Source organism: Ursus arctos, unplaced genomic scaffold (assembly GCF_023065955.2).
Source record: "Ursus arctos isolate Adak ecotype North America unplaced genomic scaffold, UrsArc2.0 scaffold_25, whole genome shotgun sequence".
Classification (NCBI taxonomy): domain Eukaryota; kingdom Metazoa; phylum Chordata; class Mammalia; order Carnivora; family Ursidae; genus Ursus; species Ursus arctos.
The window spans coordinates 26600660-26626594 of record NW_026622930.1 but is presented as its reverse complement, the minus strand read 5'-3'; the positions used below and the strand labels follow the sequence as shown (position 1 = coordinate 26626594).

The 25935-nt window shown below is 52.1% G+C and overlaps 1 protein-coding gene across 4 annotated transcripts; it reads right to left on the bottom strand.

Annotated features, from left to right (window-relative positions):
- Positions 1 to 11257: 11257 nt before the first annotated feature.
- ABCD4 (ATP binding cassette subfamily D member 4) lies at positions 11258 to 25487 on the bottom strand. Of its 4 annotated transcripts, XM_026519514.4 has the most exons (19): positions 25343 to 25487; positions 23298 to 23416; positions 23017 to 23144; positions 21712 to 21851; positions 20425 to 20541; positions 19733 to 19858; positions 19084 to 19134; positions 17559 to 17653; positions 17177 to 17298; positions 16987 to 17078; positions 16728 to 16817; positions 14823 to 15031; positions 14572 to 14663; positions 14036 to 14072; positions 13590 to 13639; positions 13105 to 13157; positions 12744 to 12820; positions 11970 to 12085; positions 11258 to 11793 (listed from the first exon to the last, which is right to left on the bottom strand). In XM_026519514.4, the coding sequence occupies exons 1-19, from the start codon at positions 25378 to 25380 to the stop codon at positions 11725 to 11727; spliced, it is 1821 nt and encodes a 606-aa protein (XP_026375299.3). In that variant the 5' UTR covers positions 25381 to 25487; the 3' UTR covers positions 11258 to 11724. The 4 variants fall into 4 exon arrangements, with proteins under 4 accessions (XP_026375299.3, XP_026375300.1, XP_026375302.1 ...); XM_026519515.4 differs by lacking the exon at positions 25343 to 25487 and having other exon boundaries at positions 23294 to 23382; XM_044391346.3 differs by lacking the exon at positions 11258 to 11793 and having other exon boundaries at positions 11970 to 12452; positions 25343 to 25476.
- Positions 25488 to 25935: the final 448 nt, after the last annotated feature.

Sequence of the window (25935 nt, the reverse complement as noted above, 5' to 3'; positions counted from 1 at the left end):
TGGACCTTCCCTGAGCATGTCAGGTCCCGCAGGCCTCACTGTGGCCTGTTGGCTTAGGAATGCCTGTCCCCCACCCTGCCCATAGGCACCACTCCAGGAGACTCAGCGACATTTATCCCTCAAGTCCCCTCCCTGGAGCCTTCCTGACCCTCCAGGGAGAGTTTATAACCTCTGTTCTCTCCAGCACTTGCGACACTCTGCCTTATGGCATTGTGTGTATTGTTCTGTACGTGTTTAATTTACTGGTTTCTTCCAGGGTGAGGATTGTATCTTACCTATCTTTTATCCCCAGGAACCATCAGAGGGCCTGACAATCTACTATTGAATGAAAGAATGAATGTTCTTCCTCTAACTTGTCCATTCAATAATTTAAAAACGTTTATTGAGCATCTACTGTGTACCAGGCAGTGAGGCAAGGCACTGAGATTATAGTGGTGGACAAAGCATCTTACTTGGAGGGAAAGATAGAGAGAATTCAAGTAAGCACACAAGTAAAATACAAAATTGCACATGTCCTAAGGCCTTGGAGGCATGAGATAAGGGGCCATGAAAGCATGTCGGTGGGACTTGAGTCAAGGTGTTGACCTCTGTGCCTCCTGAGAATGATAATGCCTGCCCCTCCAGTGTCATTCCTCCAGTGAGGAAGCAGCAAGGACATTGGCCAAGAGCCACATGAGGGATGGGTGGCCACACCAACGTAGATTTCTCAAGTCTAGTGGCCAACCTTGGCAGCTGCCCCCCTCAGTTACATCTGGGGCCGACTGGGACACTGACGGATTTGGGAGACGACAACCACCCCGGGGGCTAACCTTGGGAAGAGGCACACTGCTTTCCGCAGGGGGACAGGCAAACAAGCCCACAGGTAATCAGTGAAGGGAGAGGTGGGGACACTGCAAAGGGAACACATGGGCCAGGAAAGGAAGGGCGTGGACAGCCAGGGACTGAACAAAGGGAAGTCAGCTCCAGTGCTGTCTGCGCCCCTGGAGGGACTTCTCCCCAAGGATCCCACAACCCAGAACCTGGAAGGGAGACTTTTTTCCAGGCTTCCCAAGCCCAACAGGCTGCCCAGAGAGGGCTGCATGTGCCAGGAAGGGCAAGAGAGTGAGGTAAGGGCAGGGGACTGATGTATGCGGGCTGCCGGCAGCTTGGAGCTGCTGAGCACAGCCAGGCAGGGATAGATGAGGAGTCTGGCTGGTGGCGGAAGGTGACAAGTGAGGGCAGCAGATGGGAGGGACCTCTGGGGATGGGCCCATCCAGCCTCCTCTCTCTCCTGCACCCCCAGCCCAGCAGGGCCTTGGAGTCTTCCTGCCGCTCCCAGCAGAGCGGCAGTCCCCTCTCCTCCCTGACTCCCCTGGGGGCCTGGGGCTGTGGCACCTGGGTCATCAACGGTAGCAAAGCTACCATAGTCATGGGAGACGTTAATTATACGGAAACCTGGTGAGGGGTTGATGGCAACCATCTGTGCTAGCTTCACAACTTCTCTAAAAATCTAAAATTACTGCAAAAAAATTTAAGTTTATTAAAATAAAAAGATAAACTGGTTTGTTTTCTAGAGGGAAACCAGCAGATGGCTTCTTTAGGTTGGAACAAGTGCCAGGGCTGCCCCTTTCCCTGTCTTTACCCCAGGGCTCTGCTTACTGAGTGTCCCCATCCCAGATCTCCCCAAGATCACCCGGGAACCCAAGACCCACCCTCTGGGGAGCTGAAACTGGGTTAAGAGCCAACCGGCCTCAACTGGCTATCTCCTGTTGTTTCCTCAACTCGGGCAGCAACGAAGTCTCTGGGCCGTCACAGCTGAGTGGGCCCAGCAGCGATCAGCTCCAGTAACTTCTCACTCAGGTTAATCCGTTCCAACACTAGCTCTTCTCAGTGGGCCTCAGCCTCCTCCCCCTGAACGCCTCGCCTCTGAGCCAGGGCCCACGCCAGCTTTACCTGCAAGGCTCTGCTCCCAGTTTGGACTTCAGGGAGTCTGACACAGGAAGGAGTCAGGGAGTGATGACAAGGTGGCCTCCTGTTGAGCTGCACAGTGGCCTAAGCTGTCCGGTGTGCCTACAGCATTTCCTCTCAGCCTCGCTTGGCGCTAGGGAGGCCAGAGAACGAATGTGGGTCGACCAGGGGGACCATGGTGAACCCAGATGGGAGAGGGAAGAAGAGGAAAAGTTGTCCTATTTCTTCCACGCAGCCCCCGTGAGGGTAGACCAGAGTAGTTCTTACCCGCCCAGGAGTAGAAACGAAGGATTTTTTTTTGAAGATTTTTTTATTTATTTGACAGAGAGAAAGAGAGAGAGTGAGCACAAGCAGGGGGAGCAGCAGAGGAAGAGGGAGAGGGAGAAGCAGACCCCCGCTGAGCAGGCAGCCTGACGCAGGACTTGATCCCAGGACCCGGGGATCATGACCTGAGTGGAGGGCAGACACTTAACTGACTGAACCACCCAGGTGCCCCAAAACAAAGGATTAAGAACCAAACCTGGGCTCAGCCAACAGACCTTTGCAGCGGAGTTGAAGACCCAGGAATGTGACTGATGGGCACATTTAGAAACAAGAAGCTATTAAGACAAATGCTGAGCTGAACTGGGGTGGATACAGGAGAATGTTGGAGAACCAGCATGCCCTCCAACAAGAGCACCACTTTCCCCTCCTCACACACCGCTGTCTTCCGTGATGTCCTGCGAGCCGTCCACCCGAGTCTTCAATGCAGGAGGAGCAGAGCCCGCGGCTCTCCTCCAGGCGGGGACCGCCCCTGTCGGTCTGCCAGGCCCACCGCCCAGGGGGACAGCCCCAGGGGCAGAGCGCCACTGAAAACGGAAGAACGCCGGGTGGATCCGGGACACGCGGGTCGAAGTGCAGCCTCTGCTGTCCTCCTAACTCCCGGGACACTGGTACACTCATCTTCAAATGCGCAGTCGAACAGGACCTCACCGGGATGGTGCGAAGAGCCAGTGAGGCGATGAGATTGTAACTCAACCCGAGTTCCTCCGCCCCAGCGGCCGCAGAGACCATCGCCCACAGCAAGTCTCCAGCAAGGAGGCAGCCGGCCACCTTCTCCGAAGCCCAAGCGGGAGGATCAGGGAAATTCAAAGGCAAGCAGAAAGGTCGGTAAAATATTGCCGCCGGGATAGTCCCATTAACCCTTTAGTTACCGGTTTTGAGATGGTGTGCATTAAACTCTATTTCTTCTTTTATTAAGTTTTTGTTTTTATTTAAAAATGTTTTCGCCAGGGGCGCCTGGGTGGCTCAGTTGGTTAAGGGTCTGCCTTCGGCTCAGGTCATGATCCCAGGGTCCTGGGATCGAGTCCCACATCCGCCCCCCTGCTCAGCAGGGAGCCTGCTTCTCTCCCTCCCTCTGCCTGCTGCTCTGCCTACCTGTGACCCCCCCCCGTCAAATAAATAAATAAAATCTATAAAAAATAAAAATAAAACAAAAAGTGTTTTTCTATCCTTTTTTGGGGGGGTTGGGAGATTTTGGCTAACTTCTTGAACTCTTACTCTCTTTTAATCTTTCTTCTTTACTGATACAGACACTTAAAATCATGCACTTGCAAGTTTTAGTGTAGTTGCATCCCCAAAGACTGTAGAGCTTTGACTACTTTCAGTTTTACAGACTTACCACAGTTCTTTTTTCTTTTTTCCACTTCTGATTATTTTAAGTGTTTAAAAATTTTCCAAGCATATGGGATTTTTGTGGGGGGAAGAGATTATCTCTGTTACTGACTTCTAATTTTATTATATTGTGATCAGAGATCATCGTTTTCATCCTCTTGATCTTTTGGTATATATTGAGACTACGTTTAGATTAATATGTGGCTAATTTTTGTAAATATTCCATGTGTGATTAAACAGAGTATGTTTTCTCCAATTTCGGAGTGCAGTGCTCTGTATAACTGTTAGTTGGGTTGTTCAAATATTATGTGTTGCTTTTTTTTTTTTTTCTGTTTTGATTATGGAGAGAGATGCATTAAAAACCTTCCACTTGGGGCAGGAGGGGTAAATATAAATAAATAAATACATTCCACTCTGCCAATTTCTCCTTGTAGTTCTACCTGTTTGTTGCATTTGCTGGCCCATGGTATATGGCTTGTGTGTTTTGTAAGATGTGACAAATTTTTCTCTTTTTTTTTTGGTGAGAATACTTGGATTGTTCAACTGTTCTTTCCAGTCCTCGCCTTGGGTCTGGTCTCCTGTCCCCGCACGGGCATTTTGTCACCTGCTGACCCCACACCCCCATCACGGTTCTGGCTCTCACAGCTGGCATTTCCCTTTCTGGCTTCCTAGTTCAGTCCTGCACCAGACTTGTTTTTGTTGTTCATTCATCTCTAGGTGTTCTTGATCAGATTTTTCTCACCAGTCTAGTCCACCATTTTCCTTTGTGAACTGTCAGGGGTTGTACAATGTGAATAATGGGACTACCTCTCAAGCTTATGGCTTTTGTAAGTCTCCTTCCCCACTGCCAGTGGTCACTGTCCCACCCGTTCTCCGTTGGGATACCTCCCCCAATCCCAACATCGAGCTACCTGCTGGGCTTGTTTCACTCGGTTCTTGTCAACTTCCTCCTACCACTGGCACCTTTCCCTTGGGCTCTGTCCTCTTTATTCAGAAATGCCAAGTAAGCCTTGGAGGAGTAAGTGATACATGGTATGTGTTTGGTTAGGCAGAGAAACCATGAAAATATGAAATGCATTTTCTTCCAGTCTAGCTCGGCTGGTTGCAGTTACAGTGGAACATACATGTTCTCCAGGGGCACACAGGCTGCATATCTGGTACTATAGTCAGGTAGTTGGGTAGCAGTGGGGAAGGACTTACTCCTTTAGTAGTTACTTGCTTTTAACTGAGTTTTAAAATGCTCATTGTCATTTTTAAATTTTAAAATGGACAGTTTACGGGGCACCTGGCTGGCGCAGTCAGAGGAGCGAGCGATGCTTGATCTCAGGGTTGAGTCTGAGCCCCACGCTGGGTGTAGAGATTACTTAAAATGAATAAAACAAAAAAATAATAAAATGGACAGTTTAGTACATTGCCTTATTATTCTCTTTATATATATGTTTTTGCATTTTTTTTCTAAACCATTTGAGAGCAAGTTGAGGACGTAATATCCCATTACTCCTTAATACTTCAGTGTATATATTTCCTTAAAATGAAGATACCCCCCGCATACCCACCATACAACCAATAAAATAAAGAAATTGACATTGATTCAATACTTCATCCAATCCCCAGAATGCTGAATTTTCCAACGGGCATTGCATTTAGCTGCCAGGTCTCTGTAGTTCCCTTCAGTCGGGAACAGTCTGTCTTTCCTTGCTTTCCATGACTTTGACAGTTTTGAAGATTTCAGGCCAGTTTCTTTACGGTGTATCCCCAATTTGAGTGTGTCTGGTATTTCCTCGCGATGAGGTCGTAAGACCTGACTCTAATAGTGAAAAAAAAAATCAGACACAGACTCACCGCTGCCCCTTCCCAGTTCTGCTTGCCGCCCCCCCCCCGCCCCCCGCCACTCGGCGCGGGGTTCAGGACAGGCGGCGTTGTGAGCAACCTGCTTCCAAGTCCGCCTCGCGCCTGGCTCCCGTCTGCGCGTGCGCCGAGGGCGGGCTGCAGCCCCGCCTTTCAGAGCTGCAGGGTCAGCGGGAGGAGCAGACCACAGGCGGTGAGCAGAGTAAGGCAGCAGCTCCGCGCACAAGCTACGGGTCGGGGTGCCGCGAGGGCCCAGAGAAGGCTGGGCAGCACAGACTCCGTTTGTTCCCTTGTCCGTTAGACATTTATGGAGCACCTACTGTGTGCCAGTGCTGTGTAACGAACAGAGCAGGCACAACCCCTTCCTGCCCTCGTGGGGTTTATAGCGGGAGAAAGAGACAGACAGAGGAATATTACAGGCTTCCCTGAAGAAGGGGGGTGGTTGGGCAGACATATATCGAGAGCACCTTATGATGACCAGGCCTGCTTCTTCCAGGACAGCCAGAGTGGGGATGGGATGGGGCTGGTCTCTGGATGCACAAGGCCAGGTAGAGGTGCCCAGCCCGCTGCAGAGGTGCCACAGGAGGCAGTGTGGAAGGAAAGGCCAGGGTTTGGACCCTGATGCCTGCCCTCCTACCCTCAGTGCCGTCTCCTCCATCCTGCGCTCCTGGCTGCTGGACTGGTACTTGGAGGATTCCTGTCAGCCTCCAGACTTTCCTTGACAGAAGTAGCGGGTGGCCTTTGTACATCGCGACCTGCCTGGCGTGGACCTGGAATGTTGTGTCCAGTTTTTCCAGAACCAGCGCCAGTGCCAGCCGTAACCCCAGATCCAGAGCTAGAGATGGCTTTGGCACTATGTCTAGCTGTAGACCTGCAGTCAGAGCCGACTCTAGAACAAGCTAGAACAAGCTCCAGCCCAGATCCCAGTGTGAGCTCTACCACCAGCTCGAGCTAGAACCCGCTCTGGTGCCAGCTCCAGAGCTACATTCAACTTCCGTGCCCTCTCTCGAGTTGGCTGTCTCTAGATCCAGTGCCATCTCCAAAGTTAGTGTGGCCTCCAATGTCCACTCCAAAGCTAGAGCCCGCCAGCTCCATCACCAGCATCAGTCCTAGCAGCAGCGCTACTCCAGCACCAGCTCTAGAAACTGCACCCAGGCTACAGACATAAGGTCAGCTTCAGAGCTAAAATAAGCTTCAGCACCAGAGCCAGCTCTAGAACTCGAGCAGGCTCCAGAGCCAGAGCCGGTAAGAGAGCCACTGACTAGACAGAGCCAGCCCCAACTCCAGCCCCAGCTCTACCGCCGCAGCCAGAGCCAGAGCCAGGGCCAGATACAGAGCCAGCTGTCGGGCTAGAGCCAGTTTCCAGACCAGCTCTAGCATCAGCTCCAGCGCCAGTCACAGACCTGGAGCCAGGGGTGGCTCCAGAGTTAGAAGCAGCTGCAGCGCCAGAGCCAGCACGAGAGTCAGCGCTAGGTCCAGGGCTGTCGGCTCCAGACTGGAGCCGGAGCCAGAGCCAGAACGAGCTCTCAGGTTTCCTTTGACTATCTGAGCAAACTTAATGCCATCGGTTTAAAGCTTTGTCTAGTAAGAGTATCTGGACTTCCTCACGAATGGTTTCTGTCATCCCCCCCCTTTGAATGGACCATAATCCTGTTTCTTTGTAGGATTTGTTTTTGTTGAAAACTGGGTATTTGCATATAATATGGTAACTGGGAACCAGTTCCTCCCTTTCCCAGAGTTTGCTGTTTTTGACTACGGAAAGCTGCAGACATCTCTTTGGTGACTTTCTCAAACTAGTTGTGCAAGGACTGTCATCCTTGTCATGTGTGGTCACTAGAAGTCTCTGTTCAGCCAGTATTTTGACAGAGATTTCCATGAATACCAGGACCCCAAACAAACAAAACCTACATCTCTCCCTGTCTTTCCAGGCTGGCTCTATGCTGGGGTTCTCTTTAACACTGAGCTAGTTTAAAACATTCCTTTAACCTTAGCCTTTACTACCTGCTTGGACTGAGCAGAGAGACCAGCCAGAGGGGAACACTCAGGGTCTTCTCAGGTCTTTTCCGAGCATGCATCCTGTCCTGGCCATGCATGTGGCTTTCAAAATTCCCTAGTACACGATGTCACTTTTGAACGCTCTAATGTCCTAAAGCAGCTCTCTCCCCAGCATTTCTTCGCAGGCTTTAGGTAGTCTATTGTATGTCTCAAGCATAATCTTTTGCTTCATGTGGCCACAAGTTTTGTGCACCTTACGAAGTTTTTGAGCAATGCCCACTACTTTTCTGCTCAGCGAGTTGAGTCAGGTGAAACAGACGAGCTCCTTGGGTCAGTCTTCCCAGCACTACACAGGTTAGAACACAATCATTGGGGAACAAGGTCTGCTCTGCTTTCTCTGGAACCAGGGACTGGGGTCCCACATGGGGAACACCAGCTGCCCTCTTCAAAACTGCCACTAAACCTGAGAGAGGAGATGAGGGCAAGGAAAAACAACACAAAGTTTTCCTACCACTTTTGTCTTTTCTTGAGTCGGTGTTTGCTTGGTTGCTATAAATCTTGGACTGTTTTCCGGTTCTGACAAAGTTGGTACTGATGGTCTCTGCTTATCATTCAGTGTTTCTTTGGAGGGATGGGTGTTTTGCCATCTTTTGACAGTGTCCTTTGATGCACAAAAGCTTTAATTTTTATGAAGTCCAATGCATGTTTTTCTTTTTTCTTTTTTTAAAGATTTTATTTATTTATTCGACAGAGAGAGACAGCCAGCGAGAGAGGGAACACAAGCAGGGGGAGTGGGAGAGGAAGAAGCAGGCTCCCAGCGGAGGAGCCTGATGTGGGGATGGATCCCAGGACTCCAGGATCACGCTCTGAGCCGAAGGCAGACGCTTAACCGCTGTGCCACCCAGGCGCCCCAAATGCATGTTTTTCTTTTGTTGCATGTGCTTTGGGCATCGTATTTAAGAAACCATTTCCAGATCCAAGGTCATGAGTCTTAAGAGATGTTTAGTCTTAGCTCTTAATTTTCATTCGAGTTAACTTTTGCACCTGGTATAAGGTAAGGGTTCACTTTCCTTTGTTTGCATGTGGACATTGTTTTCAGGCCCCATTTATCAGAGACTGGTTTTCCCCATTGAATGGTCTTGGCACTCCAGACAAAAATCATTTGACCGTAGATGATATGGGTTTATTTCTGGACTCTTAATTCTATTCCATTGAATGGCGTGTCTCTCTTTATGTGAATACTGCCATGTTTTGATTACCATAGCTTCGAAGTAATTTTTGAAATCTCGAAGTGTGAGTCCTCCAACTTTGTTCTTTTTTAAGAGTGTTTAGCTATTTGAGATCACTTGCAATTCCATGTGAATTTTAGGATCAACTTTTCTATTTCTGCAAAAACAGGCCATTGGGATTTTGATAGGGATTGCATTTAAGCTGTAGGTCACATTAGGAAGTATTGCTCTGGTAAGCAGACATGTGATGGGATGACAAGATTGCTTTTCTGCCACATCCCACAACCCTAGGACTCCTCAGGAGAGTGACAAAGGGATAGAATAATGTTTCTACATCCCATCCGCTGGGTCTGTGTAGTTCCCTGAATGGGAATGAGATTTAAGTTTGGGAAATTATTTACCTGCTTGATTTGAAAACATTTAAAATAAACATTTTATCCTTGTTCTACACTGAGGACACACAACCGGACTTTTTTTTTTTTTTTTTAAGATTTTATTTATTTGACAGAGAGAGAGACAGCCAGCGAAAGAGGGAACACAGGCAGGGGGAGTAGGAGAGGAAGAAGCAGGCTCCCAGCGGAGGAGCCTGATGCGGGGCTCAATCCCAGGGACTCCAGGATCACGCCCTGAGCCGAAGGCAGACGCTTAACGACTGAGCCACCCAGGCGCCCCACACAACCGGACTCCTCTGCAGGTGTGTATGGATTCATCCAAAACCCTCAGTAGCCTCCATCTCTGAATGGAGATGAATGATGGGTAAAGGTGGGGTCTGCCACTAAGAACAGCTTTCTCCTGGCAGAGCTTCTGCAAGGGAGAACACTGAGCATTCGAAACAGAAACAGCACCTGAAACATGTCTGGGGCGGAAGAAAGGCAAATACCAAGACCCTGAGTTAGGCACCCACTCGGTCTCTCAAGTCATCTGCCAGCAGCAGCACCCGCAGGAAGGCTTGGGAGCTCAAGGGTCTAAGGAGGAGGAAGCAGGTCAGTAAAGGTGACGCTGTCACCAAAAAGGCCGGGGGGAGCTTCAGCTACACTGAAAAAAGGACAGCAATTAAGACTGTTGAGGGCGTCAATTTAACAGACACACACTCAAGGGGCAGGAGTCAGGGGAATCCTTAATCCTCAGGGAGACAGGTTTCCCCCTAACCTAAGCAAGAGCTTTCTTTAGTTAGAGGGGCCTGAGGATGGGTGGTCCCCAGGGCTAGGTGTTTGACCAGAGGCCAGGAAACCATTTGACAGGATGCAGTTGGGTGATTCAAGGATGGGAAGGCTCCCGGAGCAGAAGCCAACCTTGATGGTCCCTTCCAGCCCTGTGAGAGGGTTGGACGCTGGCTGCAGGGCTGCCAGGCTGCCACGGGCCTTCGGAGACCTGGTATCCTGTAGGCCCCTCAGGAGGCTTCGCCGGGGACCCGACCTGCCGTCAGACCTGGTCCGGTGGCCACCCGAGCTCTCGCAGCCAGGCACCTGGACGCACTGTGCTAGCGCCCGGACACGGCGGAGCTAAGAACAGTCCCCAGGGCCGCGGGCCAGCCAAGCCGGCGGGGGAGGCGTGAGCGATGCAGACAGCACTGCCTCAGTTTCCAGTCCTACATTTCCCACCCCACATCCGGCATCATTTTCAGCAGCACCAACAAGGCAGTGAGTAACCTCAAGTTATTTCCCTAGCAGTTCCCATTCTAGGTTTCTAACTTTATTAAGGAGAACATTCTCACTGGGGTGCCAGTAAGTCTAACTCCCCCACGACATCCCTTAACCTCCCTTTATACAGACAGAGCAGACCTCAGGCTCTGAGTCTCTGCAGGCATAGTATCAAACTGCAGTTTCATAACATGCCTTACGTTCATTTTACAGTTACAGTCTACTTATATCAAGTATAAACATTTTTTAAAAATATCAATTAGGTTTCAAGAGTGAATTTAAAAAATATTAAGTAGGGGCGCCTGGGTGGCTCAGTCAGTTGGGCGTCTGCCTTCAGCTCAGGTCATGATCCCCAGGGTCCTGGGATCGAGCCCCACGTCGGGCTCCCTGCTCAGCGGGGAGACTGCTTCTCCCTCTCCCTGCTGCTCCCCCTCCTTCTGCTTTCTCGCTCTGTCAAATAAAATCTTTAAAAAAAAAATTAAGTAATTCACAGTATAAGAAGTACAGAGATTGGGCAAAAATCATGAACGTGCTGCCCTGACAACTCAACTTTGGGGAACACTGTTCTAGAATAAGGACTTCGGGCTCAATCGTTTTCCATCTCAAGTTTTTGTGATTTCTGGGTTTTGTCTGTTCCCCCTGGTTGGTGCTGTTTCCTCACAAAGATTATTTTGGAAAAATCTCTAACCTTATTTTAGCTGACTGAGGGGAAAGAGATTTATTTTTACCTGGGTTAGGATAAGAAAACCAGAAGGCCCTAGAGGTTAGTGACTCAGGTACAACCGGCAGAGGGAAAGTGCAGGTGTGGAGTAAAAACCCAGGCGAAGGTTCCAGTACAATGGAGAGTGCATCTCCCTTCCCCCCATCTCCCAAATACAAGTCTGCGGATTCAATTTGAAAGGTCACCTTACAATAGAAAAGAAAGAGAAAGGGAGAAAGCCGCAATTTGTAAGAAATGTTTACCTTTTCTTTAAAAAAAAGTTATAAAATTTAAATAGTTGATTAAAGTTAAAAAAATCTATTGCTACAAAATTTAACAGATTTAAAAAATTTCTGGATCTCTTGACTTTAAGCCCAATATTCTCTCCACATTGACTCTACATTTCTCACAGATCCCACACTTTCAGGTTTTTCTTTAGAAAACACAATCTGAGGTTGTTCGCAAGCAAGTGGCACTTAGCGCACAGGGAGCTCTGGCTGAGGCAGCAGGAGGCGTCCTGGAAGGACTGGGTGCCCCCCAGAGTGCCACACCCTGGCCGGGCCCCCTGCTGCCAGCACTCCCCGCACAGGGGCTGGGAGGTGAGCCAGGGGTCTCCTGCAGCTCCCCCCCCCCCACGCCCCGGTCTCTCTGGGAGAATGCCAATCTGCCCCAAGCTGGGCACTTCTTCCAGTGGCCAACCACACCCTTGGCTTCACTCCACTTTGATTCTGGTCAGTTCCCATCTTCCGTCCCCACAGAGTTTCAGAACCAAAGAGTGAAACTGCAAGAGACCAGCACGATGCCGAGGTCAGGCTCCCCTGGCCACAACAGCAGGAGACCAACCCTCCCCTGCCCTGTCCGCTGCCCCCACTCCCCATTTTGAAGGGCCCTGGCCCTGGCCAGGCCCAGCCTTTGGGCTCTTCCTCCTCCTCAGGCCATCTCTATGAGCTTGGGTACCTTCTCAAGGCTTTGTCGATGTCCCACACTGATGAACGTCATGCCCAGCTGCTGGCCAATGCGATAGAGCTCGTTCTCCACCTCCTCGGTCAGGGCACTGGTGGCTTCATCAAGCACTGAGGGCAGAATCCGGCGGGAAGAGATCGGCTCCTGCCCCTGGCCCAGCTCTGCTTCTCCTCCAAACCACGCTCACCTCTGGCTGGGACCCAGGGCGAGGCTGGCCGAAAGCTTCTCGGGCTTCCAGGAGCCCTGCCACAGGAAGAGTGGGGGCCAACAGAGCAGAGGGCAAGGCTCCACGGGGGAAGCCTTCTACCAGAAGCAGGACAAGATCCCAGCTTCCTAGAGAAAGCGCCAGCACCAGCTAGAACCGCTCAAACCAGTGCCTCTCAGTTACCCCAAGGACGCCAGTCCCTGAAGAAGTTCACACCTGCCATCCTCCTGCCAGGCAGAGCTGGGGTGTTCCGTACTTATTCACGGCAGAGGCTGAGGAGCATAAAATCACAACTTTCAAGGCTCGCTCCAGCTGCTGCCACGGCAGAATGCTCTCGAACTGGTAACGTAACACATCCAGAGCTGCTCTAAGGATGCCAACCTTGCTGCCTCATGGGCAGAGCCCTGCCGGCCTCCCTGCAGGGACAGAGATGCCCGGCCATGCACAGGGGTGCTCTCCTACCCGTCTGAACACCTCTGCGGTTACACATGTGCACACGCATGCGCACACACACACCCGTGAGCACACCGTACCGGCGCGCGCACTTCCGGGGCAGACCTCACCTGCATACTTGGGCTGTAGGTAGAAGAGCCGGGCAAAGGACAGCCTCTGCATCTCTCCTGGGGACAGAACATCGTACCTGAGGAATGGGAAGGAGGGGACTGCTAGAGGAAAGAGGCTATGACTTGGCTTTTGCATAGAATGGGTCGAAGCAAGAAGAGGTTCTCGTGGCAGAGAGGCTGGCCCTGGGACAGACGGGCATCACCCTTCCCTTTTAACCACAGTCCAGCCCTCCTGCCCACGTGAGATGAGGCCAAAACGCTGCTCCCGAGGGCATGAACGTGCCCCTGATGGGCCAGCAAATACCTGGAACCCACTGTCTTTGGGGGGGCTGGCTCTGGAGCACCCCGACTCCCTTCTTACCAGTTCCAATCGACCTGCTTGTCCAGACCCTCTGTCCTCGTCACCAAGCTGGACTGTAACACACCCAGAGGGAATGCTGTCTGTGAGAGGGCCCTTCCCTGCTTCCTGTCATCCCACCGCACGCCCCTCTGAGACACCTACAGCCCTGCAGCGCACGCGCCGTGGCAGGGGCTGTGGGAGCAACCCGCCCCCCGCAGAGAGGACTGCCCCAACAACTACACTGTTTACAGTTGCTGTGGCAGGATGACAAGAAAAAGCACACTGACTTACTTTTACTATCATTGTAAAACTCGATACAGAGAATGCACCCCCTTGTTGCCTGTACCCGGCCAACTGCTCCCATCACCACTCTCTACTCCCACTCCCGCGGTCCAGGCTCACACTTCCAGTCCTGGGCCCGGGCACTATGCCGGCTCTGCTGGACCAGCCCTTGTGGTCAGTGCTACCAGGTGGGCCTGGACCTCAGGGCCCCTGCCCGCACTCACCAGGCCTGCCAACTCCAAGAACCTCACGATCCTCTCATCATCAGTAGAACCTGCAAAACAGAGAAGCCTTCTTTAAGAAGTCAGCTCCTTCCAGGTAGCCAGAAGGGATGGGGTACATCACGGAAGGGGGCAGGGGTGGGGGAGCCAGAATCTGGGCTAAGGCTCTGCAGTGACAGGGTCCAAGTGCTTAATAGACAAGGGAAGGGCCAGGTGAAGAAGTAATCCCTTCCCTTCCGCTGATGGGTGTCTCTCCTCAAGGAGGGGAAGACAGAAGAAGATGAGGTCAGGGTACAGACCCCCAAATAGTAAACACTTGAAGGAGAAGAAAACCCACGTGAAACCAGCAGCCTTGCCAAAGCCTCTGCCAAAAGGCACCGGCGAGGCCCAGTCAGGCAGAGCAGGGACAATTTAGGTGGGAGGACGTGCCCCAAGGAGGCCCAGCTCACCTGAGTCCGGGTAGATTTCCTTCAGGGGATATATGACCTGATAAAACAAAACCACACAGGCGTGAGATGAGGGCCAACGAGAGGTGATGCCATACACAGCCTATCCTCCCTCAGAAACAGCCCCAGAATTGCCGGAGCCCGGGCTCCTCTCCACCTGAGGAGAGTAAGGAACACCCGGGTCCAGTGGGAGAGGCTGGGCCAACAGACAGTGGGACAGGGTCACTGCAACCTTCAGACATGTGTCTGAGGGGAAAGAGTCTGTGAGCCTCCTAAGGACACGGCCTCCAGAATCCAACCTTGGTGGCCAACAAATGTATGTGATATTTGGTTTCGGCCCCCACAGGTTAACCTGCCCCGAGCTGCTCTAACTACATGGCCCAATCCACGGAGGTGAATAAAATGTTCTTAGAATCAGAGAGTTCCCGGGCAGGAGCTATTTACTACCCCACCTTCTGCCCCATAACTTTCTAGAGCTGATACCTACATTCTGCCAGAGATCTCTTTAGGGTAGAGGTAGGAGTGGGCCCCAGGCTGACCTGCTCCCGAAGGGTCCCATCAGTGAAGAATGGCTTTTGTGGCAGGAAGAGCACCCCGTGGGGTCCAAAGTCCGTCAGCATCTGCACTGAGCCTGCAGAGCCCACAGAAACCTCCATTTCGAGATCGCCCAGAGAAGGGAACTGCCTCTCATTTCCTCTCCCCAACAAAAGGCCTGGATGTTTACGCACGCAGGCACACACGCGCGCGCGCACGCAGGCACGCATCCCACCGGGCCAGGGCTGGCTCTCACCCTGTGTGCTTGCCCAGAGGCCGCCGAGAACCCGGAGCAAGGAGGTCTTGCCCGTGCCCGTGTTGCCCGTGATGAGCAGGCTCTGCCCCTCAGAGATCTTCAGGCTCAGATCCTTGATTAAGGGTTTGTGAGAGGAGGGGGCACAGATGGAGACCCGCTTGAGGAGAAAAGCTGTGTCTGTTGGCTCTGCGACCGGCCACTCTGCGGCCCTGCGGTCAGAAGATGAGGGGAGAGAAGCAGTGTCAGGACTGCGGCGGTGGGGGGGCAGGGTCTTCTCCTCGGGGGCCTCACCTCTGGACCCGGGGGGTTGTTATGGGCTAAACTGTGTCCTCAGATTAACAGGCTGAAGTCTCAACCCCTAGTACCTCAGAATGTAACTGCATTTGAAGAGAAGGTATTTAAAGAAATGATCACGTTAACATGAGGCCCTCGGGGCAGCGCCCTAATCCAATATGCTGACGGTCTTTTAAGAAGAGGGAGAGACCCCAGGGATGCTCGTGCAGAGAAAAGGCCAGGAAAGGACATAGCAAGAAGACGGCCATCTGCAAGCCAAGGAGAGAGGCCTCAGGAGACACCAACCCGGCCAACACCTTGATCTTGGACTTCCAGCCTCCAGGACTGTGAGAGAATAAATGTCTTGTATAAGCCACCTGGTCTGTGGTATTTTGTTCTGGCAGCCCGGGCACACGAGCACAGAGCTAGGGCTGGGGGCACCTGCTTTGCGCTGGGCTGTGCAAAGCCCCGCCATGACTGATCTTCATCAGCTTTAACACCCACAGATCACAAATATTATCCCCACTTGACAGAGGAGGAAACCAAGTCAGGCGGCTAAGTAACTCACTCAGGGTCACGGAGCTGAAGCTGTCTAATCTTAACACTGGTGGGTTTGCACAGCGCAGGTGACAGGGGCTATGACAAGATGGGCATGGTGGTCATAAGGGACCTGGAGTTTTGGCTCTGCACAGATGCCCCTCCCGGAGAATAGCACCTCTGGTCTCCCCAGCCCCAGGCCCACAGCTGCACAAAGGCTGAATTCTGAATGGGGACAATAGTTAAGGCTTTAGTCCCTAAGGAGGGAGTTGTGTGTAGGCCCTGGAACTCAGGCTGTTTCCATTTTTGAAAGCTTACTCTGTGGCCACTGTCCGAGCGCTTTCCATGCACCGTGACAGCTAATCCTCACAACCACCCTGAGAGGAAGGTTCCATTACTGTTCCCCTCACAGAGATGAAGAAACTGAGACACAGAACAGCTGAGTAATTAGCCAAGAAAGTGAGGACATGAAACAAATCCTCAGTGCACAGAAAGGTCAGAAACACGACAGCGCGTACAAGGAGATGTGAGTTAAGTGGTGCTCGGGTGGCTCAGTCGGTTGAGTGTCTGCCTTCAGCTCAGGTCATGGTCTCAGGGTCCTGGGATCGAGCCCCGTGTCAGGCTCCCTGCTAAGGGGGGAGCCTGCTTCTCCCTCTGCCTCTGCCACTCCCCTCCACTCGTGTTCTCTCTCACTCAAATAAATAAAATCTCAAAAAAAAAAAAAAAAAAGGAGACATGAGTAAAGACCCGTGTGGGTGTGAGCGAGGCCTGGGGAACAGAACAGGCAGGCCCCGAGGAAAGGGGCAGATGGCAGGGCTCAGCGGTGGGGAGACCACCCAGATTTGTCTTGTCATCTCGGGCCCGGGCAGGTGTGTGCACTGCGCTTCCCACAGCCAGGGGAAAGTGGAAAGGACCACGACAGATGCGGGAACAGCACCCTGCCTGTGAACGGCTGTCATGCGCCTGGCGCTAGGCAGACAGCCGGGGCATCTGCTCCGCACAGCTCTGCCGCCCGACTGGGAAAGGGCGGGACTCCGGGGTGAACCCGAGCTGGGCGCACCCCCCATGGCACTGCCCTGCCAGCCCGGCACCCACCTGTCCATGTCCCACTCGCTCTCATCCGGGATCTCGCCACCCCATGACTTCAGGGTCATGTCCAGCAGGGTCTCCTGAAGTTCCCCGATCCTGGGCAAGAAGTGCAAACCTGAGGTAGGTCTGGGGACCCAGGTGAACCGGTCCCTCCTCCTCTCACACCCACTGCCATATGGTTTTCCTGTTCCTGTTTTCATTCAGCCACTTCTCCCAGGGGCACCTGCTGTGCTCAGCACGTGGCGAGGGCCAGACGCGGCCTCACCTGTGTGTGTAACCAGCCACATCTGAGAGCGTGCTGGAGAGGTCGATGAGCCCGGTGAAGCAGCTGATGAGGTAAATGCACACGAAGGCGTTCTGCACAGGACACGGAGCAGTGAGCGCGGGCCTGCACTCCGAGGCCCTGGGCCGAGGGCAGAGCGGACGGCGCGAGGGCTCAGCAGGAGGGATCCTACCTTGCTGACCAGAGTGCTGAGCTCTGCGGGGCTCAGGTCTCCATAGACATCACTGAAAATAGGGATGGCGATCACGACGTAACTCAGGATGCTGCCCAGATAGTCAAACGTGTTGACACCGACTGCAGGAGACAGAAACACCGAGGGTAAGAGACCCGGGAACCACGGATGTGCTCTGAGGGAAGAGGAAGCCGAACAGGACCAAGCTTTTCCCTGGAGCCTCGTTCTCCCGAGGACCCTCCTGGCGAAGGCAGTGGCTCCCCATGGTTATTCCTTCATCGCGGCCAAATGATGAGTGCAGACAGCGAGCGGGGAGGTGCGGGAAGGGAAGGAGACGACCCCGCTCCCGTGGTTCCTGCCTCCCGGGGCTCCCTCCACCTACTGTACAGCCAGAGCTCCTTGGACATCAGCTCCCTCTGGGTCTGAAGGAGTCTCTGCAGCCTGCGGTCTGTCCTCATGTGCTCCACATGCCCAGCTCTGATGAGAAAGGCTGGGATGTCTAGGGGGCCTGAAAAGCCTCAGCCAGGCAGGGGGACCCTCCAGCCCTCATCACTCTTTCCTTTGGGGACCAAACCCATCCAAATGGTCTTCATCTCAGACCCTTTCTGCCACTAACATCCATTCACTGCTTCATTTACTCAACACGGTATTATCTGGGGAAAGAACATGAACTCTAGATTGGGCAGACCTGGCTCAAACCCTGGCTCTGGGTAATTACTAGCTGGGTGACACTGGTAAGTTACTTGAGCCTCGGCGTCTCAGTGTCTTCTGTAAAATAGGGCTAATCATACCTATAAAAGAAGTTAGAGTGAAAATTTCTAAATAGAAAGCGCCAGACAGAAGAGGGGCCCTTAATACATAACAGCTGTTATTCTTAAGCAACTCTGCACAGAGCAGGTGATTGGCGGCAGGCTCTGTGCTAGTCAGCCAGGGGGATAAACAAGCGGGTAAAACAGTCCCCGTCTCCCAATTTAGGGGAGGCAGGCAGACGCGCTGCATTCTTCACCTGGCACATGGAAAGTGTTGGAGGGATAGAGAAGCCACGGAAGAACCCATCCAGAGCTCCAAGAACCAACCTGCTTTCCCCAGAGCCCAGAACTTCGTGAGAGGCTGCAGAATCCAAAAGCCACTCAGCCCAGGCCCAGCCCTGTCACACAACCAAACCCCACCTCACAGAGTCCTAGCATTCTTGGCGCCCCCAAGTGGTGGCGGCTGCAAAATGCAGCAAAGAGAGACAAGTGCAAAGGTCTCAGGGCCATTAGATCCAGGTGATCCGAGAGCAGGTTCTACTCCTTAAACACGCACCTCTGGGGGCTCAGCTATCTCTTTGGGGCCAAACGATGATTCTAGAGGTCTCAGAGAAGGCAGGGCCCAGGGACCTGCCCTGACCCTGAGGGAGGGAATGAGATCTCATTCACAGTGCTGCTATCAGGAGATCAGACACTTTGTTCTACTTGGACAGTGTTTGTGGGGAGCAGGTCTCCTGATTTCTGGAGGCCTCCTTTCCCTCCCATCCTACAGAGACAAAGGATCAGTCTTTGAGACTCTGATCAGCCCTTAGGCACTGGCAGAAAGCCATTTTATAGATGGAAAAACAGAGGCAGAGGCAATGCCTGATACTCATCGCCAAGATGAGAAGCATTCACTCGTTTCATTCTTGGAACAAATTTAGGCCCCCTGCTGGGCCACTAGAAGGAACTACCAGCTTCAGAAGCAAATCCCTGGACCTAAGGATGAGGCAGACAAAGACAGTGAGAGACAGGGGGCAAGGGTCATAGCCAAGTGTGAGGATGCTCAGCCCCAGGGCTCGGTGATGGTGGGAGGGCCATACGGTGCGTCTTTCCTTTTCTGCCATCTCCGCTATCAGCTCTGATGAGGCAGAAGGAAACGATCCCCACGTGACTCACCTGAAAAAAGCAGCAGGCTCAGCATTCACCCGGATCTGCATGTGCTTGAACCTGGGCAGAACAAAGGGAAACGTGTGCTGACAAGGGCAGTACTGGCCCCTCTCCTTTTGGAGGCCTGGACCAAGAAGACCTCCAGGCGAAGAGGAACCTAGCTCCACCTCGAAAAGGCCCAGCCCTTCCCTGCGCTGTCCCAGGGTGGGAATCCCAGGGCCTGGGTGGGGTGGCAGGAGCCCTGCAGACAGGGCAACCCCGCACCTCCCCAGAGGACAGGTGCATTCCTGCCCACACCACCTCCTCCCAGGGCCCAGCCTGGAGGAGGAGGCCAAGAAGCACAGCGCAGGGGCTGGATCTATTGGCTGAGCCAAAACAGGGAGGTTGGAACAGAAGCACATGAGAAGGCCAAGGGATGATGACACCGTTCTCGCTGCTTCTCACCTAGAAGCTTAGGAATGCTCCTCACAATCTCCTCTGTGGGCAACAGTACCATCCCCATTTTAGAGATGGGAAAACTGAAGTTTGAGGTTCAAGACCTCACCCGAGAGCACATGGTTAGTAACGAGCACAGGCTGGGATTCGAATGAGGCTTACTCCAGATCCCATTCCCTAACCATTATGCTCAGCCCAGAAACCTCAAGCAAGGGAGACATACCTGAAATCCCCCTCCAGCTTCTCCTGCTGCACCAGTTTTGCCACGATGGGCCCCATCAACATTTTGTTCACCAGGGTCCCCAGGATGAAATACCCGAAGATGCTCACAGGCCCGAGCCAGCCCGTACTGGAAGGCAGACAGAGGGAGGGTGGGGGTGTCACGTATCCCCGCAGGCCTCAGCCCTGATTCTTTTTTTTTTTTTTAAGGTTTTATTTATTTATTTGACAGAGAGAGAGAGACAGCCAGCGAGAGAGGGAACACAAGCAGGGGGAGTGGGAGAGGAAGAAGCAGGCTCCCAGTGGAGGAGCCTGATGTGGCGCTCGATCCCAGGACCCTGGGATCATGCCCTGAGCCGAAGGCAGACGCTTAACGACTGAGCCACCCAGGCGCCCCTCAGCCCTGATTCTTGCTCCTTCAAGCAGCCCTTGTCCAATTTCAGCCAGCAGTCCTGTGGGGCCTCTGCTCCTGGGCGGGGCAGCTGGCACCTGGTCGAGGTTGTCAGATACTAGAACCCCCGTGACACAGAAGCGCCCCATGTCCAAAGGGAGGGCAGGGGCCCGAGCACAGGACAGAGGAAGCCTTCCTGGGCTGCAGGTGGGAGGGAGGGCAGACCAGCCTCTTCTGGACCCTGACCTGGGGGAGCTTGTGTGAGGGACCTCGGGGGAAACACCTGGGCGGGGAGGAGCCTTCACCTTTGGAAGCACTGGTAGGTGTAGTAGATGAGGGTGAAGGGGGAGATGATCAGCTTGCTGGCCATGCTGCTGAGCTGCCGGCAGAACCGTTCCACGTCCTGACTGATGCGCTGGTCCCTGGAGCCAACAACACAGAGCAACTGGACCAGGGAGCGGGGTGGAGGGTGGAGAGAGCTGAGAGGTTACATCTTACTCTGACCTTGCCTTTCAACACTGTTAGCCACGATCCCAGGGGGGGAAGATGGACCCAGACAAGTGCTCGTTTTCCTAGAGGCACTAAGACCCTTAGGACTTGTAAACAGGGTTCTAAAGAGTTGAGGAAGCCTCAGTTTACCTCTCATGAAAGGTAGCAAACGAAGGGCTAGTACCCAGGCATCCTGAGACAGTTCTGAGTAGCCCCAGAGAAAGACCTGAGGGTAGAAGAGCTGAGTTTCTGGGTGAGCAGGAAAGCTATCCCCCCTCTCTGGCTCCTCCCAATGTCTTCTGCAAGCCTGAGCCTGCCCCCATTTTAGCTATCTGGCTGCAGAAGCTTCATATGGGTAGAGTCATGGAGAAGCCTAGAAGAGGAAGATAAGAGGCAACAGGAATCCCAAGAATCTTTGCTGCAAAGCCCAGCTTAAGCTGACGAAAGGTCACCCCAGGCAAGAAAGTGCCTGGGGGTGGTGAGTGGAGAGGGAATGAGTGTGAGGAGAGACCCCATATGTCCATTGCTCCACTGGGGCCACAATGACTCCCATTTCCAATAAGAGACATGACCTTGGACAAGTCACTTGCATTCTCTGGGCCTCAGTTTCCTCATCTGTAAAATAACCAGCACTAACTCGCACGGGGACACTTGCTAAGTGCCAGGCACCAAACAGGTGCATTGCACGAATATCCTTTGAGATATTCTTGAGATAGGAACTATCATCCCCATTTTCCAGAAATGGAACCTGAGGCTCAGTGAACAAAGGCCTATCAACTGGAAGGTGATAGAATGAAGATCTGAATCTTATACCGAGTCCTGGGCAGCAATAATTTTTTACTGCTGAAAATCCAAGAGCTGGTTTGCTAGCAAGGATACTTTTTCTCAGAGGGTGCCTAGTTGGGAAGCACAGGATATAAAATGGGCAAAAGGGATCCGCTCCTATCTTTTAGTTCCCTATTCTCAGCCCCGCAGCTGCTCGGGGGCTCCTCCACAGGACCCTCTTCCCCTATGGCGCTTATCAACACCTGCAGGTAGCTATGGATGATCTTGGACCTACAAAACCCTGCAGAGGGTGGGGAGGACCGAGAGGGGTCACCTACGGGTTATCAACATCGTCCCGCAGCACGTTGAGGGTGTAGTACACGCGGCCTCGGAAGTAGCAGCGGTGAAGGTGCTCAGTGAGGTCCTTTCTCCAGCTCACATACAGCAGGTTGCAGGTGAACTGGTCAAAGCTCTTCAGCTGTGTAGTGCGGGAAGCAAGAGGAAGTGAGAGAGGGGGAGAGATGGCTTCTGCAAGTCTCAGCGAGGAGCTGGGGGGGGGGGCGGCACAGAGCCTCTGCTGACTGGTCCCAACCCACTCCGATTAGTCTCTGTCCACTCAGCACTTTTGCTGAGTTAAAGTGTCAAGTCAGAGGATTCTTCCCTCCCTCACTCCCTCCCATGCTCATTCCTTTACCAAGCACAGGCCTCTGGCCCCTTTCTATTGTACTGTCTTATTCTGAGAGCAGGTGAGCTTCTGGAGATCGGGCATGATGTCTTCTACACCATCTATGTTCTCATTTTCCTGTTCCCCAAAACTTGGAACGGAGTTCCGTATACATAGGTGTTTACTGCCAGAAGACCCATCCAAAGTGCCCAAGTGTGATGAGAGGGGCTTCCCCAAGAAAACAGGCTGTACAGGCAGGCAGAGCATTAGGTGTGAGTCCTAGCAGAGGCCTGACTCATTGTTCACCACTGATGGAGCACCTACGTGCTAAGTTCAAGGCAATGACAATGAGCTCAGTCTAGCAAGTCCAGCAAGGAAAAAAATTACAAGGGTGTGAGGAGTGTTACAGCAGAGGGTAACTCAGTATTAGCTAAGCAGAGAAGAGGGCAGAGTATGGTGGAGGAAACATGAAGGAGAAGGTTAAGGAGGACCTGAAGGAGGTGACAACAGCAGAACCTTGCAGAGTGAGCAGGCATTAACCAAGTGAACAAGGGTGGGGAAGGAGGCCATTCTGCAGGAAAGCAGCAGGTGCAAAGGCCGGGCGGTGTGACATAGTGCTAGGCTGAACCATGGCCTCAGCCCCACAGAGAAGCCATGGCGCCCTGGCTGCTGTTCCCAGTTTTCAAATGCTTGGAGTTCCCTAAAGCAAGCGTAGTGGGAATGGAAGGGACAAGATCATTTCTGCTAAATGCTGACTTAAACCAGAACCTCATGGCCAAGTCCTGGGAGCTTGAAACATCCCAGGAATTGGGCCCAATGGCAAGAGCAAAGCCCTGCACAGGGCTCTGACCTCCAGTTCCCAGAAAGGGAGGGAACACACCCCCACGGCTTGATTCCTGCTTCCTGGTGGCTAAGTCCCAGTGGGCATTCTGCTCACACTAGGCTGGAGAGGAAGACACACACAGGGAGAAGACCTTACCATGGAGTTGAGAACGATGAGCACCACAGCCAGGAATGTCAGGGTCTTAAACCCATCCAAGTCTTTGTTTCCCAGGACCCCATAGTACTGACTGGGGATCAAGCCAACCTGGTAGATCACCAGTTGTTCTGGGGTGAGGAGAGGGGTCCGAAGTCAGTGATGGAGGGGCAGAAAATGAGGAGAGAGTCTTCCCCTTGAGTCCTTGCCTTATCAACTCCCCAGAAAGAAGGGACCCCAAACCAGGGCTGCCCTCCCCCTGTAGCCCGAGCTCACTCACTCACTCAGTAGGGCGACACACAACAGGGTCAGGAACATCAAGGCATTCTGTGATGACCAGGAGGGAAACAAAACCTTCTGTATCTGCAGGAACCGCTGAAGAAACTGCAGATCTAACCTGGGCCTGAAGAAGAGATGCAGAAGTCGAGAGAACCCTAAAAGGGCAGTTAAGCCTTAAAGAGCAGTTACCAAATTGATCTACATTGTTCTGGGGAAGGGTCCAGGCCGTGCAGGAAGAACGGCTTACCTATGCTGAAGCCAGTAGGCTGGGAATAGACCAGGGAAAGAAAGGAATTTCTTTAAGCTGGTAAATGCTATAAAAGGTTATGTACCAAGAATTTACAGCAAAAAAAAAAACATAGTTAATGAAGAAATTTTAGCCACATCCTCTTTATGGTCACAAACACGACAATAAAGCCCATCAAGGATTTTAAGGTCTTAGCTAAATCAATAAAGCAAGAAAAATAAATGATGTAAAAGAATTAAAAGGGGAGAGATTAAATTGTCTTTATTTGCAGATAATGTGATCATTTACATAGCAAACAGCAAATCAATGGACAAATGCTGGAGTTCAGCTAGATACAGGGTTAACATACAAATATCAATAGTGTTCTGTACCAACAATAGCCAACTGGAAAATATAAAGTAAGACATCACTTACAAAAGAAAAGCATTAAAACAACCGTAAAATATCCAGGAATTAACTTTTAAAAAAGAACGTATAAGACATTTTTTTTTTAAGTAGGCCCCCACGCCCAGCGTGGAGCCCAGTGAGGGGCTTGAGCTCACGACCCTGAGATCCTTGAGCTCACGACCCTGAGATCGGGACCTGAGTTGAGATCAAGAGTCAGAGGCTTCACTGACTGAGCCACCCAGGTGTCCCACATTTTTTTTAAGATTTTATTTTTAGGGAAGCCCAGGTGGCTCGGTCAGTTTAGATATTCCTCAGATAAGACCCCAAATCCACAAATTTTGATAAAAGGGGAAATCTAATGGACTTATTTTTGTTCAATACAGTGCCATAGATTAAATTAAAAGACTTAGGGAAGGTATGTGTAGAGTGTAAAACCAACAAGAAATTAAAATCTACAGCATACAAGGAATTCCTGCAAGTCAGGAAGATCCAAAATCCACGGAAAGTGGGAAAAGGGTACAAACAGGCAATTTAGAAAAGAGAAAAACCAAATGCTTAATACATGAAAACACAATGGGATGCCACCTTACAACCCATCAGATAAACATCAGAAAACCAAACAGTACCAAACATTCCCAGGATGTGGGGAAGCCAGAACCTTTATGCAATGCTATTGGGAAGTATAAACTCGTGACCATTCCAGAGAACAATTCTGCAGAATTAGGTATGACCCAGCATTCTACCCTGGGGTGGATAATCCAGATAAGTATTACCCATAACCACAAGGAGACAAGTGCCAGTATATTTGTGGTGGTTAAAAACTGGACGCAATCTAAGTGTCCACCACTAGGGGAATATATAGGTAAAACGCAGTCCAAAGTACATATGCTAGTATCATGCAGCCCTCAGAAATAGAAATCAGACTACTGAATGTATGATCTCAAAAACACACCGTTGAGTAAAAAGTTTTTTTTTTCCGAAAAAATCACAGCATATTATCATTTATAGGAATCAAAACCCACTATTTTTCAAGGTAACAGGCGAACTTATGTAAACTGGGCTGTACACTCTTTTAATACACCTGAGTGGGTGTCTGAGAAGGGTGAAACAGGATTGAGAATTAGGAACATAATAAAGTAAAACACAAGAAGGGACTTGCACTGGACCACAGCGTGCCAAGAACTGAGGACGATTAACTCAATTCTGTACACTTGGAAGTTCTTGGCGCGGGCGGGGGGGGGGCAGTTTCGAGGGAGAGAGGATCCCACAGCCAGAGCACCGGAGGCTGCCTCGGATCGGGGGAGGGTGGGCGCCCCTTCGGGAGCTCCTCTTTCGCCAGGGCCGGGGCTCTTCAAGCCACACAGCCCCGGGGAGGGGACCCAGAGGCCCGGCTCTCCTCCCCACCGCCCCGCTCACCTGGCGCCAGCCCCGGCCGCGGGCCCCGGGACCGCCATGAGCCGGATTCCACCCTCCACGGGAGCCCTGCTGCCCGGCAATCGGCTGCTGGACGAGTCCAAGGAGCACTAGGTCATCCGAAGAGAGGCGGGCCCATCGTGACCACAGAGACGAGGGGATAGAGAGGAAGCCGGCGAAGGAGGCGGCCGCTCCCGGAAGCGACCCACCCCTCGGAAAGAACCAAAGAGTGCGGAGTGTTGCATTCTGTCGACCCTGCGCGTACGGCGCCCGCTGCTGGATCTAGGAGGTTTGCTTTTTGACAAGAAGAGCCGAGAAATGTGACTATTTTATGACAAGTATTTTAGACTCGGAGTATAGATGTTTCATACATTCTCCCACAGAAGCCACGGTGATCTTTTACCAACATCAATCAGGCTTCCGGAATGCAGTTAGAATAAAATCCACGTTTCCATGGCGGAAGTGATGGCGCCTTCCCCTTAAATTTTCATTGAGTGGCCACTGTTTTCCACCTCAGGGCCTTTGCAAGTGTAGTTGTCCTGGCCGGGAGCTTTTCCATGGATGGCTTGCTCTCACAATCAGTCACCTGGTCACCT

Coding starts and splice junctions, on each gene's coding strand:
- ABCD4 (XM_026519514.4), bottom strand. CDS start 25,380: ATGGCGGTCCCGGGGCCCGCGGCCGGGGCTGGCGCCAG. Junction 19,859..20,424: donor ACCTACCAGTGCTTCCAAAG/GTGAAGGCTCCT, acceptor TCTGCCTTCCAG/TACGGGCTGGCTCGGGCCTG. Junction 16,818..16,986: donor GTGGCTGGTTACACACACAG/GTGAGGCCGCGT, acceptor CTTCTTGCCCAG/GATCGGGGAACTTCAGGAGA.